This window comes from Eptatretus burgeri, chromosome 17 (assembly GCF_056783735.1).
Source record: "Eptatretus burgeri isolate ZD-2024b chromosome 17, Ebu_testis_v1, whole genome shotgun sequence".
Taxonomy (NCBI): domain Eukaryota; kingdom Metazoa; phylum Chordata; class Myxini; order Myxiniformes; family Myxinidae; genus Eptatretus; species Eptatretus burgeri.
In genome coordinates, this window is record NC_140977.1 from 47,121,917 (window position 1) to 47,136,547 (window position 14,631).

At 45.9% G+C, this 14,631-nt stretch overlaps 1 protein-coding gene across 5 annotated transcripts in view; it reads right to left on the minus strand.

The window, feature by feature from the left end:
* The window catches only part of CHTF18 (chromosome transmission fidelity factor 18), a 29,149-nt gene that overhangs the window by 1,129 nt on the left and 13,389 nt on the right, over positions 1 to 14,631 (minus strand). For all 5 annotated transcript variants that reach the window (XM_085861006.1, XM_085861007.1, XM_085861002.1 and 2 more), the window contains exons 7-22: positions 13,430 to 13,580; positions 13,146 to 13,235; positions 10,113 to 10,165; positions 9,838 to 10,015; positions 8,917 to 9,273; positions 7,706 to 7,803; positions 6,838 to 6,961; positions 6,465 to 6,607; positions 6,289 to 6,382; positions 5,368 to 5,466; positions 5,125 to 5,255; positions 4,705 to 4,840; positions 3,727 to 3,951; positions 1,548 to 1,697; positions 1,142 to 1,272; positions 902 to 1,040 (exon numbers count right to left, since the gene is read on the minus strand). In XM_085861006.1, the coding sequence (XP_085717132.1) occupies positions 902 to 1,040; positions 1,142 to 1,272; positions 1,548 to 1,697; positions 3,727 to 3,951; positions 4,705 to 4,840; positions 5,125 to 5,255; positions 5,368 to 5,466; positions 6,289 to 6,382; positions 6,465 to 6,607; positions 6,838 to 6,961; positions 7,706 to 7,803; positions 8,917 to 9,273; positions 9,838 to 10,015; positions 10,113 to 10,165; positions 13,146 to 13,235; positions 13,430 to 13,580 (2,299 nt within the window). The remainder of the gene's footprint in view (positions 1 to 901; positions 1,041 to 1,141; positions 1,273 to 1,547; positions 1,698 to 3,726; positions 3,952 to 4,704; positions 4,841 to 5,124; positions 5,256 to 5,367; positions 5,467 to 6,288; positions 6,383 to 6,464; positions 6,608 to 6,837; positions 6,962 to 7,705; positions 7,804 to 8,916; positions 9,274 to 9,837; positions 10,016 to 10,112; positions 10,166 to 13,145; positions 13,236 to 13,429; positions 13,581 to 14,631) is intronic.

Genomic DNA, 14,631 nt, shown 5'->3' on the forward strand with positions numbered 1-14,631 from the left:
CCACAACTTTTTGAGATATCATGCTTTATATCGTTTTTAGCCCCATCTCTCAATGCTCAATAATCCCTTAAAAATTCCAGCATCTGCATCTTTACCAAAATTGAATCAATATGTCTGTCATACACCCAATGCCTGGTGTTGGGCTTAATGGTTCGGGTGGTGGGCTTGGGATCTGAGGATCCTGAGTTCAAATCCCACTTGGCTGTTGAATTAATACCAGGTGGGGTTGACTCTGCCCGTCATCCTTCCGAGGTCGGCAAAATGAGTGCCAGCTTGCGATACTGCGTCGGAGTGGCGACCCATCCAGGATTGTGCCCAATAGCCAAGAAGACTGCTTAAGCAGCGCCAACGCTCTGCACAGAGTATGGTCCCAATGGATGGATGGATACACGCAACCTGTCCATCAAATTCTGTCAGAATCCGTTCATAACTTTTTGAAATATTCTTCTCAAAGAAAAACAACCAGACAGGCAGAGAGACAAAAAAAAAAAATCACGTGACCTTTCAGAATCAATCAGGAACAAGACATGGTTGCCTCCACCAACATGACAGTGGGAATTCAATGGAGTTTTTTTTGTTTCGTATCATAAGGATGTGAAGTCAAACAGATCTAATCACATCGAATCATGCTGAGTTGTTGAAGTGTGAATTGTATTTAAATCCAACTCATGTAGTGTCAGGGTGAATTACGAGTCAATTCATTTTTGTCTCCTCGTTTACAATGGATACGAGCAAATGCAGCATATCAATCGCTTTTGAGAATATCACATGTCCGATAATAATCTATATTTGAAGCAACATTAATGCCATAACACGAGCAAAGCTACAATGGAATAAACGCGCTGACAGTGATGTCTTAAAAAAAAAAGTAAATAAATAGACTTCCATGTGTCTTGCTCACCGGATTGCGAGCATGCAAAGCCGCTTCCGTTCGTCTCATCTTCTCCAGCTGCACCTCCCGAGAAACCAACTGGCGTGCCGCGTAAGGCATGGACGGAGGGTGAGGCACGCCAGGGAAGCGTGCCGCGTCGTCCAGGTTTCTTTGGAGAACACGGGGGAGAGGGACGGCGAGTGTGACCACCGTGCGGACTATGGCAGGTGCCAAGAGAGTTCACATATCGACATCGGCAGAGCTGCTTACGGTTCGAGCACGTAGAGGTAGTTCCCGTCGGGTGTGCGTTCCTGCTGGTAGGATAAGTTGTAGGAGACCATAGTATGGACCAGTTGTTGCAACTGCCGCTTCTCCTGGGTGCTATACAGCTGGGTATTCACCTGTAACAAAACGATAACATTGTCACAGGTGTGTGAAAGGAGGAAGTGGTGGTGTTCAGATTTCAAGGTAAAGCATTCATCTCAAATAAAAGTGTTCCAAAAATCTTCGTCAAAGTCGGTTCAACTTGAGATTTATCACGAACCGATTCGACGAATCCTTTCGATGCAAAATCACTAAAAGGTGCCTGCAGAACAAGCATATACTGTCTTGAATGGTAACCTCAAGGAGGGGAACAACTGAAAACGTCCTATAGCAAGGTGAGTTTGAGACCAACCGGACGTAGACGAGGAGACAGTATGTCCAGCATGAGGGACATGGAGTCCAGGAGGAGTTGCCGGCCGTTGGTATAGCATCGCACAGTCGAGCGAGCTTCCCCCATCACTGCATCGGTGAGGGCCAGCGTTCGAGCCGTCCGTGCCAATAACTGCAAGAAGCCAAACAATCAAGGCACATTTGGTCGGCATCATAAAACCGGAAAAGGTACGGGCTCAAAATCTCGTACTCGAATCTCAACCCTTCAGGATACTGACGTGCCTTTATGAGTGTAGCATTACCCAATGATGTCATCATCACAGCAATCAGTGAGAATTTTCGAGGATTACATTAGCGGAAAGTGAAAACTTAGCACGGGCAACGCAATACATGGTCCATTCACATGAGCGATTCGTGCTCTTCACATGCCATTACTGCCAGTTGTCATGTCGAGCTCGGGCGATCAATCGCAGAACGAAACTTTCATGCAGAACTGTCAAACCTTCGAGATACTTCTGGAGGATGGAGGTTTGCTGCTAAATTAACTTAACATTATCTGTTATCGTCAACAAACATGTCCACACCCCGATTAAGTACAAAGTCTTTTTCTGTTTTTGCACGAGACACCTTTCATGAAAAACATTAGTAACGAGAGAATTCATAGAACACATTACCCTGCGCAGTCTTGAGAAACAAGGGGATGGGCGGCGTCTGCGAGCTGCAAATTTCAATGGTCATGACGTAATATTTTGTCCAAGTACTGCCAGACGGAAGGGTTTTGAAAGTGCCAAAAAAGGCGATTTGTAATGTTCTACGTACAATGTTCAAAGAAAACAATTAAATTTTAAGAAAATTAACATTTTAAAGGTTGTAAAAAAAAAAATTAAAAAAATACACAAACAAATTTTTGGGAAGTTTACTGCAGTTGATGCAGCATCTCATTCACCACCATATCTAACATGTTACATTCGTTCTTAGTGTCCTTTATGACATCGTTAAAAACAATAAGTTTCCTCATTGGAATGTTATTCAATTTTGTTTGACTGCCAGACAGGATTATCTCGCTCCTCTCCTCCTCCTCTGCGCATGCGTAATAGGGACAAATTCAGATTGCACTGTTAAATTCGAGTACTGTTAAACAGCAGGTTCGTTTTCCGATTTGTGTTCAAAATATAACGTTCAATGAAATCAAGTTGATCCTCGATCATAAACTGACATTCGTAGACAGACAGACAGGCAGAATCAACTGCTTAACCAGGGTTCCCACTTATTTTGAGGTCTTTTTTTAAGGACTTTTTGAGGACTTTTAAGGGCTAAAATAACCCCTTTTTAAGGACCACATCCTAGAAATTCCAGAGGTAAATTGAGGGTAAATAGAAATTCCAATAAAATATCATTTTTAGCCGCATCTCGCGTCGCGAACGTGGCTCTAAGAGAGCTCGGCATTGTTCTTGTTCTTGTTCTTCTTCTTCTGGTGAAGACAAAACCTTTAGGACTCAGCTCTTTTATATACAGGATCCGGATCTCCTTAAATACTAAACACCTGTACACATCCTCACATTGACGGTGCCTTTTGAGAGCGTCTATCATGAACTTTTAAATATATTCGGACATTTGCTTTAAAGTTTCGAAAAGTTCACATTACTATTTAAACATTATTCCATTTAATGCATTGTAATTTCATAAATACACTATTTATTTCGTAAATACACTATGACGGGTCTCGCTATTGGCTTAATCAAGGCACGTGACGAAATATCGGAAATGTTGTTGTTTTTTTTTGTTGTTTTTTTCTTCTTCCTCTTCTTGTTCTTCTTCTTCTGGTGAAGACAAAACCTTTAGGACGCGGCTCCTGGACACATTTGTCCTTGTTTAGAATACTAGTGCGAGGAAAATGAAACACCCTTCACCAAATAACAGGAAAATCTGATTTTTATTGACTTTTGAACATTTTCCTGAAATTTAAGGACATTTAAGTACTTAAATTGTACAACTCGGAAATGTTGGACTTTTATGGGGTTTAAGGACCCATACGAACCTAGTTAACCCCACTTTTCGCTTAGAGCACGCGGAGTAATTATGGACTGATAAGAAAAGTCATCAAACGCAGGAGGGAGGAAGGAAATCGCCATGAGGTCGATTTTAATTCATGCAAGTAAAATAAACAATTTAATCAAAGACAACATCAAGGAAAAGAGCACCTCTGAGTGCGCAGCAGGATAGTTGAGCCGTGGCGCACGCGTCGCAGCGAGGAGCATGTGCAGAGCAATGGACGCCATCGGCATGTAACGAAGCATGGTGTAGGCTTGGCGTCTAGCCACCATGGACGCCATCTCATCCTGCAGGCTAAGCCAGTCGAGAGCGGCCACCACACATTCCATCTGCGGATCATTTGTTCGGACGTTGGGGTAGTTGGCGAAGAGGCCCTGGGGTGGTGCAAAAGTATCATCAAAAGTTTAAAAGCTCTTTTCCCCCACAACTCTCGAACCAGAAAAACGAATGATCGAGGATTTGATCATTAGAGACCGTGGAATGCCGAGCGAATGCCGTGACAAATTGGCATTAAAGCGGAAAACGACGACGAGAAGTTCTCATGTACACAAAGATTCCTTAAAATGAAATGTCACATCCAAGCCGATGAGAATCAGTCAGTTTTAGGTTTTCTGGAATTTAAATCCCACATAAGGTATTGTCATCGCGCACCGTCCGTCCGTCTCCTATTTTGATTTCTCCAGTCAAACTGCAGGGCCGATCTTCTCCTGAAATTTGGCAGCAACGTTCTTCTCCTGACTGGTACCAGGACTTGAAAAGCTCGTTCTGTCCAAACGTTCTGAAGATAATGGTCACATGACTTGAAGTAGGTCAAAATGGCCGAGTCAACTTTTGGGGAAAAAAAAAAAAAATCGCATCAATTCCTTAAAAAAAAACCTTCCTCTTGAGACCCACCTGTCAGAATGCCACCAAATTTGGGTTACAACATTAGACCAGGCTCCAGATAAGCTACCGGTCCAGTGATCCTATTTTGGTATTTTATTTTCTTTAACGTGATTTTACACCAACACGACGTGCTCTGCCCCTCTCTCGGAAGCGCACAACGTCGTAATGCGCCTCCCAGAATGGTGTCGGGGGTTGTGGCTAAAATCTGCAGATAGTCCTGAACGACCCCCGTCACCACCAACCTCAGAAATCTTGTCGTACTCTCCGCTGTGGCAAGTCAGCTGCAAGATTCTATGAAACCTTGAATTCTCAAGACTTTTGGATGCTCGGTCATGATCGGACTCTCCCAGCTGTGCTTGAGCTTTGTCCATCCACGATCTACAGTGACGGGAGTTACAGCCAGCAAGCGGAAGGGCGTAAGGGTGTGGTTACGTGCAGGACATTTATTCTTATGGCATTTTCATTGCATATGAGTAAACAGCACTTTGCTTATACACCGACGAAAACGCAGTAAACGGCAAAGTTCAATAACCGATCAGTTTGAATGCATGTACCTCATTACTTGCATGACCGACAACAAGGTAAGCGTTGGAGCTTTTACCAGACCACACAATCACTCGAGGATGGCAGAGCAGCGCACTTGGAAACGCATTAACACCTACTTCTTTGTTTGAGGGAGCTGGAATATCTCCTGCCAAATGGTGAATAGACCTTTGTGCTTGTCTTTGGTGCCCACCTGCAGGGACTGCACAAGGCCCAGGCTCAGCTGCACCTCGCCTCGACTGTGGAGGAACTGCAGGGAAGAACAGCTCAGGTTACTCGGAATCAAGCGCAGGATTCAAGTTAAGGATTTGCACAAGACAAACCAAAAAACAACAAGTCTGATGCTCGAGACGAGTATATACCTGCAAGGTGTTTATGCAGGATCGGATGTCATTGTCGGTCTTATTACAGAGAGCAAGCAGAGTTCCCATGTCTGCCCGTAAACCTTGGCACTTGGTAATCTGCGGCCAGGCCAAAGAAAAACATGAAAGTCGGTTGGCATGGGGTGTTTGTGAAAGAGGTTAAACACCTTCGCTGACATTTTGGCAAAACGATGCATCCAACTTATCTGGCTGTTCCATTAAGGGGTCCAAGCAACCCACGGTTTCCCATAGTCAAAGTTACCATGAAGATAATTGCTCATTACTCAAACTAAATAATGAATAAATTGGAGTTCCTTTGCAAGGAACTTCATCACAGGAGGACATTGGGCCCTTCAAGCCTTCGCAGTGGTTACCAACCTATGGTTGTTTGTCTGTGCTTTATCCCTTCTATATGTTGAGCATCAAGCAAGGAAGCAGCTCGTACCATTCAAAAAAAAATAAATAAAAGTATTTGGTACAACTCGCCCGGGGTCAGGTTCGAACCGCCGCGGACCTCTCAGACTCAGAGCAGAGGATCTAACCATGACACGACCTGGTCACAATACATCAAACGACCTCCTGCAGCACTCATTCCTCAGGCCCTTTAATCACTTCCCCCTTCACTCCCTCCGCCAAACTCGATGCTCTTTCTCAGCACTGTACCCCGACCACGTCACATTACCGCTGGGGAGGATAGAGAAGTCTTGAGCCCATTTTTTTCCCCCATTCAAAAAACATTACATACAATTCAAGTCAATGTCTACAAATCACAATGCCGCAATGACTTCAAAGCTATCAAATGTGAATCGATCGTTATAGGTGGCAGCAAATGCGTCACAAAACCGTTTGAGTAGTGCCCAAAAATAAATCGACGTACGTCAAGTCAAGCGTGAGTGTGCGTACAATTGCTGAGCCTATTACCTCCGTGAGGCGCTGGGCGAGTCGGGAGGCCATGGTCATCGGCACGGCGATGGTGAACGCTTGCTGGCGGAGCTGTCGAAGCGCCGGAACATAACTGCCGAAGGTCAAAACTGCGATCAGATCTCTCGCTGAACCACCGAATACAACAAAGAAACACCGTCCAATAGAAGTCTTACACATCATTGCAAATGCAGATAATCGGTCGGACTAACAGGCCCCCTTCCTTCTTCTTCCTCTCCTTCTTTCGAGTCGTCCCGGCTGCTGGCTTTTCCTTTCCGTCCTTTCGGTTCACGATCTCCAGCAGTGCATTGATGGTCGCCTGCAAGAGGAAACCCCAGACGAGGAACGTGTAGCATCAGTGGAAAAGCCCGGATCGCTTTTCAGATCCGAATTCTTCATCTCGAGTTCATATTTACCACCAATTACGTATCGCGCATTCTTTACATTTCTCCAACCATTCTTCTTCTTATACCATGCTTGTGTAATTTTTAAAGAAAGGAAGTCTTCCAAGACAAGGCGAGATCCCGAAAGAGATCCCGGTTCCCTAACCAATGGCGCTCCGTCGATCTCGTCAATAAGCAGGCAGTTCGGTCGCTCCGCAGCTCCGAGAACGGAGCGCATCTGAGTGGCGGCTTCGACCCTTGTGCGTAAGACCTCGGGGCTGCGATCATCGCTGCCGGGACATGAGAGGCAATAATCTCGATCAAAAACTGTGCGACAACAAAACCTCAACTTCTCAGCATTCCAAACACACATACAAGGTATGACACAACAAAGCTCGAGGACAATTCGATACAAACAGAGTCTCGTTACGAGTGCAACGACGCATGGAATCAACAGGACGTAGTGGGAAGCAAGAAGAAGTTCACGTTTCCGGTGTTAACCCTTCGTCCTAAACATGGAACTTTGACGGAGGAGACCTTGAGGCCCATCAGAGCCTGCGCTGGCATTACGAACTTATGGTTGTTCGTCTGTGCCCTATCCCATTTAAATGCTGAGTGTCAAAGCAACGAAGCAGCACATATCATTGAAAAAAAAGTCTTTGGTACGACTTGGCCGGGGTTCGAACCGCCGACATCCCAGACTCGGAGCGGACACCCTAAAGTTGGATACTCGAAGGATTTAAAACGAGGTCTCACGTAACTGATTTGCATATCATGCAAATAAATGTGGTTAAGAGTATTCTATCAAGTGCATCGGTTTGTTTGGACCACGGCGTAAAACCGCAAATCAAGAGGATGCCAATATGTACCCGATATGTTTATCCAGGTCAAAACCGCCACGAAAACTACAGCATCACCGCTCAGGTTCTGTAACGAACGAGCCATGAGCAGCACAACACCGTGCCTAACAATTAACACCGTGGTTTTATCATCCGGTGACATCGCCAAAAGCATTTCCCATTCGTTGTGCTCACCTGGCATTGATCTCCACCACGTTGTAGCCAGCGTGCCGTGCGACCACGTGAACCAATGTGGTCTTGCCCAAACCGGGCGGTCCGCTCAAAAGTGCGACCTATGATGCAAGGGGTTAGGGGATAAATGTTGCTCAGCAAAGCTCACAGCGGAGGGCATGCCTCGGCTTTTGAAAACATCCTTTTGCTCTTTGGCCAAGACAAGGCCTTTATGGCTGCACAGTTTGCATTTGCTAAATATGTAACAATACATGATAACTGAACCTTTAGACTTTAGAGAATAGGAGTGACAATGGATGCAAGTGATGAGCGAAAAGGGAAGTGTCGTTGCATTTTTATCATAATGGGTTTGGGGGGTGATAAAATAAATAAATTGATGGTGATTAAAACTTGATATTAAAATAAAATATATTAAACCTGAAATAAAAATGTACTCAAATATGATATGATGCTTTTTAAGTATGTATCCATTTGGAATTAACATAATTATATTTCTCCTCTGTACGGAAAGATCACCTGTATATTAAAAGTGTAAACAGGTGGAACTTTGCCAGTATTAAATTAAATATAAGAAGAACTGCCTATCATTCGAAAACTTTCTAAAACACACAAACAGGTTGGAATGTGAATTTAAGAAGGTGTCCAGATGTATTCACTAAGCTCTAGTCACTTCAAGATAATATATCTTCCCAGTTTCGGGAGAAGCAGACCGACTTTTAACCTACAAATGATGGAAACTTGTTTTTAATGACCATTAGAGTTGGCGTTTGACGTCATTCGAGCATTCTGCGCGTTCTCTGTATTAGGAAAGGATTAACATGTCTGGATTTGAAATATGTGTTACAACCATTCAAGCAGGAGCTATCTAAGAGGACTGAAGATATAATAAGCTTCACCTGGAAGATGTCAAGACCTGACAAACTGGCACCAGTGCCAGAGATGATAAAAGAAAAACTGTCTTACTGAAAACTATATAAAGACTAAGATTCTCCATTTGTATTTGAAAGATCTGGAATGAGTTTGTCTGTCCAGAATCTCCTATGCGCGCATATTAAAGTGTTTTGTATGTTTAATAAATGTTCTGAATTGTACTGAAGGTGTTTAATTTCCTCAACAGAAGGTACGAGTGGAGAAGTGACAGGGCTGAGAAAAAGGTCAAGGAAAGGAAGTGGGAATGGTCGCCATCAGTGTGAACGGGAAGTCTGCAAACGTACCTTGTATTTTGGCCGCTTATGGTCATCCAGTTCCTCCTCCAGAATCTCGTCCATCATCTGAGCCTTGCTCTTGTACCAGGTACCATCTCCTCCTCCCCGACCCCTTCCCCGCCATCCTCCCTTGCCCCTTTCCTTGGAGCCTTCCCAACCACCACCGCCTCGCTCCACCCACCCTCTGCGATTCATCGCTGCACCCCGATGGGCTTCCCATTGCCCACGGCCCCTGGAACCACGCGGGTCTCCCCCCGCCGTCTCTTGGCCCCTCATAGCTGAATGTGTTCTCGGGGCTCTGCGCTCACGATTAAACACGACCACATCCCATAATTTCAGCCACTTGAGCAGGCAGCGGTTAATGTGCTGAGAAAAGTGAGGGGCAGGAGGTGAGGGTGGAAGGACAGGGAAGAGGAAGAAATTGGATACAACCAATGGCTTCAAAATACCGCGCGCTCTGCATTCCCTTTATTTCATCTTTTTTTTTTTTTTTACAACAATAACAATTCCCTCGTGCACCCATAATCCCCTGCCCTTCTTTCTTCTCCCATTTCTCTGCCATCCACCTATTCTCAATTAATTTCCCCTCAAAATTGCAACCGATGCCCAAATCCCAAACGACGGGGAAGACCACTTGCGGGATTTAACCTGTACACGTCACAGTGCTTGTGGTTGACTGCCGACAGGGGGATTATTAGCCACGGCACAAAAATACATTCGCCCCACTACATCATCGGCCGCTATCCAATTTTGATACGAGTTACACGAACCGAAAAGCATGTCCACGCCACAAATTCATCGATTGGCTCTCGCGTCGTGTGCATTATGGAGCGACTTGTGCTTGGCAGAAGCCGTGACCACAAAACACAAGCGTGAAGTAAGTAAATAAACAAGCACATGTTGTGGTGATGATTGACTTTGCAATCTCACATCATCACTGAGCAGCTCCATGTAATGTCGTGGGGAAAACTTGTCGACCCAGAGAGAACTGCCGGCTGCTGCGGCATCTGCTCCCCTTGGCCCGTCCTCGACCTCTTCTTCATCTCTGCAGGGATCTTCTCCAACGTCATCTGTCGGCTCTGAATCACGGATATCCTGCTCAATGATCCTAAAACGAAATAAAGGAATCCTTCATTTGGATAGGAAGAAGCTCAAACAGAAATATCGAGATGGAACATGGAAGATGGGGGGGAAATGAAACAGACCTGCTGATGGCCGTCTCGTGCTGCTCGAGCTCTTCCAGAATCTTTCTGCGTTGCTGCATTTAAAATAACAAAAATAATCAATAATTTTAGAGGATTTCTGTTTTTCAACACCAGTGAAGGATCAAACTTTTTTTTTTTCCTCGCACATTCTCACTCTAAACCCTACTGGGTGATCTCAACCACTCCACCACAAGTGGACGTCCAGCCGCAGCCGGCGGGGCGTTCATACATGCCAACTTCGGCCAATTGGCCCAGATGCACTGTGCCAGGACGAGGGCCTCAGAACACCTGCACCTAGCTCAATTTGGTTTGTCCGAGGTCGATTGAGCGACACGCCGGATTCCTCCTCCCACCGAGCGTCTCATAATGGCGACTTAGAGTGGTTTGTCTCCCTCGATGGGGTAGGGAGTTTGGTCTCCATTGCTATTCGTCCGGTCAGACGGGATTTATAAACCGTACGGTTTTATGATCGTGCTGACTCGAAAAACTCAAACAAGACCAGGTTCGTTCATGTGTGTATTCAAAAAAGAGAGGAGGGTGAATAGGGACGCACAAACACTTGGTATACAAACGTATTCACCGATGCTGAAATACATGCCCTGGGTTTCGTACGGACGGAAGAACCTCAAGTAGAATAATCCTCAAGAGGCTCTCAATCATACGACAGTAGATTGACCAGAAGAAGGACAAGACGGATATATCAGTTACGGCCCATACGGGCACTGTGAGGTTCTATAAAAAGTCAACGGCTCTGAAACCCGGCCAGGGGGGTTCAGCGAGTGCTGCACTGATGGGGCCCATTCTCGTGCAGGCGAGAGGTGGAACTAAAACGTTCACGCCAGTCCTGCTGCTTGGCTCTCCTTACTGCATGTACTGGGCTGGACTCCCACCGGACCGCAACAAGACCTCTGGACAACCTGATCGGGACTGGGACAACCGGACTGGGATGCAACCTCTCTCGGACTCCGGCAACCATACTGGGAACCCCACCATGGGTGCACGGGCCTGTGACATCACCCCGCCCTGTTTACCCCAGACCGATTGGTGGTTTGGCTGTAAATCTCTGGGAAATCCCTCCCTTGAGCCACTCAACTCCTTCCGAATGTTTGAGGCTCACACGTTGATATGAAAACTACCTTTATCTCTTTATCTCTGGAAAATCTTCTTTATCTCTTTGCTGATGACTCCACCCTCTGCCATACCATCTGTCATCCCTCAGATCGGCAAGCAGCAGCCTCTTCACTCTCTGCAGATCTGGATAAAATCACAAACTGGTCCAACACATGGAACATGTCTTTCAATCCTGACAAATCTCACACTCTCACTATGTCTCTCCGAAAGGACCATCTGGAACCCCCCCCCTCCCCATCTACTTTCTCAATGATGCTCTGGAAGAAGTCCTTTCATTCAAGCTCCTGGGTCTCACGATCTGCCATGATCTTTCCTGGGAAAGCCACATTTCCAACCTGGCTTCCAAAGCCAGTCACCGAATGGGAATCCTCCCTCATGCAAAGTCCTTCCTCGGCCCACCTGAGCTACAAAGCTTTAGTCCGCAGCCTGATGGAGTACTGCTCTCCCCTCCAGGCTGGTGCTCCTGCTTCTCACCTTTCTCGGCTTCACGCTGTGAAAACTAAGGCTTTTTGGATCATTGGCATCTCCCACGATGAGGCTGTTTTTGGGCCTCTCACTCGCTCACCGCAGGCAGGTCGGTGGTCTTTCTGTCTTCTATAGTCTCCTCTCTGGTCTCGCCCCCCCTCCCCCCCCGCTCTGTCTGAGATATGTCCCCACCATATTTTCGTAGGGTGCTGAACATCTGCCACCAACCCCCTTCTGGTAAAACTACCAAAATCACGAATCACTGCCCACCTTCACCCTTTCATTTCTTTTTTTTTTCCCACCTTTGGAACAAACTCCCACACTCTCCTCAAACCCATTCTTCCCTCCAGGTCTTCAAAACAGCTGTTCACCACCATCTCTCATCTTCCCCCATCCAAAACCACTATCTTTTCGACCCCCACTTACCCACCCCAAACCCGCCTCCTTCAAATTCCCTGCTTTCCTTCCTGAAAGTCCCTGTGGTGTCCATCTTGTTTACCCCAAGTACCCCGTCCCATCCCTCGCCCTTCCACAGATCTCCTCATGTCTCTGTTTCCCACTGTTTTTTGTTTCCCTCTCCCGTCCCTCGTCTCCTGCTCCCCTTGTTATACGCTCGGTGTTAGCTCTCATACGAGCTTTGACAGCGTATACAAAATTAAAAAAAAAAAAAGTGCCTGTTACAAGGCCAGATTCCCTTATAAAGCACAAACAAGACGGATTACAAAGGGAAGGACGTTAAGAGTGTTTCAAAGGGGAAATCGGTTTTCGACACAAACACTGGAGCGGGAATGCAACAGCTTTCTCGACAAATATCAACACCTAATCCTTGATCACAGCTGAATTACGTCATTCTTATGCCAATACATGTACGAAGGGAATTGCTACTTCGAAACTATACAATCTTCACCCCGAGAAGTCATTCCCACATCAACACTAACTAATAATAGGAATACTAATCGATTAATGAGGATTTCATGATCATGAGCCTTCGAAATCTTTCTTGTGCAGCGAATGGCCATGGGTTTGACAGCATAATTGCTGGGAGTGTCGCTATGCCGCCGATGCAGTGCCCCCCCCCCTGTAGTTTTAGAGCAGGAATTGGTAATTTGCGTCAGGGTGCTGGCGATAGCTCATCAATTCTTCGCGTAGAACACCATGGGATCTTTAAAGTCCTCGAACTAATGCTCGCAGATGAGACGCCCAGTTTAACATCCATCGATGGACGGCAAACGCATGAATGCCTCGCCCTGTACGCAAAACACCAGGGGGGCAGTTTATAGCTGGGCCAAGATTCAAAAGAGTTCAGAGGCGAGTGTGCATACCTCGGCTATCCAGAAAGTCCCAGTCACCTGATGTGGATTCAAAAATATAAATCCACAATTGGCACAAGTATGCAAAAGTGTTGCTGTCCGACTTATTATTTTGAAGTGGACTCACCTTATCAGCCAGCTGCTCTTTCAGCTGTTGGAAGGGTACGCCGAGCAGCCTCAGCCCCCGATCACTGCCCCTCAGAGTGCAGTGCCTGTCCTGTGAACAAAGCCACAAACAAGCTCTCCATCAAACTCCATACAGGAAAATCTCAACGTTATAGCAACGGGAAGGAAAGCAAACAGACTAACAAAAAGAGAAGTCGAGGATTGCATTGATTCAAAAGATGTAGTGTGGTCTAAGAAACAAAGCAAATCCCCCCCTGAACATTCTGAGAAACAACACAAGCTCACAGAAATAATGGTGCCTTCACCCTCGCGTCGGAGACGAAGGTAGACCCTACGACCTTCTGAAGATGTCACACTTATGAAATCGTCAGACATGGGTGGACGGCGTAGGACTCGTTCCCAACAGTCGGCCACCTTTTTAGCCTGTGGTCCATGTCTGACACACATCATCACAGTATCAGCTTCCATCAAGCACAATCTGCATGGAATGTCAACTTTAAAATAAATAAATAAATAAATAAGAATCACTCAGAGTGACACTTGACAAAACAGAACGAAGTAGCACGGCACTCAGAAGAGTGCTAACCTCTGTCAGGCTGAACAGTTTACATTTTGTATCCCATTGATAGCTGGATCTGAACCAAAATCGAATCGGCTTGTTCTTGTCACTGAACCAACTGAAATCCACCTCATTTTGTCATAACTCGTCCTAACCCTAACCCGGGTTAACTGTTAGTTAAAAAAAAAATGGTGGTTGAATTCAGTGACCTGATATGCAAATCCTCTTCAAATTTGAAGTCAATCGGATGAAAATTGACGACTTTAGAAACTTTAAAAAAAAGTTGTTGACCTTTGGCCGATGATGAGCTTTTGACCTCAAAAATAAATAGGATTCTGTCGGACCACCAACGTGGTGAAGTTTCGTGAAGATCGGTTTAAAAATGTGACCTGCAGGTGATTAAAGGTGAGCGGACAGTTAAACAAACTGTAAACAAACGGAAGCGATCACCTTTTCTTTTTGACAAGTCATAAAATTCCACTCTCAGACTCCGGTCCATCAGCAACGACTCTTGCGAAGAATAGGGGCCACTATTACCTACAAACCGGGGCTGGCAGGTTCGCCAAGGCCCGAGGGGTACCAGTACACACCCTCGCTCTCAGGTGTCTAACCTGGGTTCACATCCCGAGCCAGCTATAAACTGTCATCCAGGTGTTTCACAGGCAAGGTGATCCAATGAGGGTGCCGTCCCTCGGACGGACGTTAAACTGGGCGTCCTGTCTGCCGGCATTGGTTGGTCGACGTGAAAGATCCCATGGTGTCCTTCAGAAAGAGTCGGCCAGTTATCGCAGGAACTCTGAACAAATTACAAATTCCTGCTCTAACCTACAGGGGGCACTGCATCAGCAGCACAGCCATAACCCCAGACAATGATGCTATCTCCCCAGCCATGTACTGCATACAAAAGGAGAAGAAGAAGCTGTAAAAA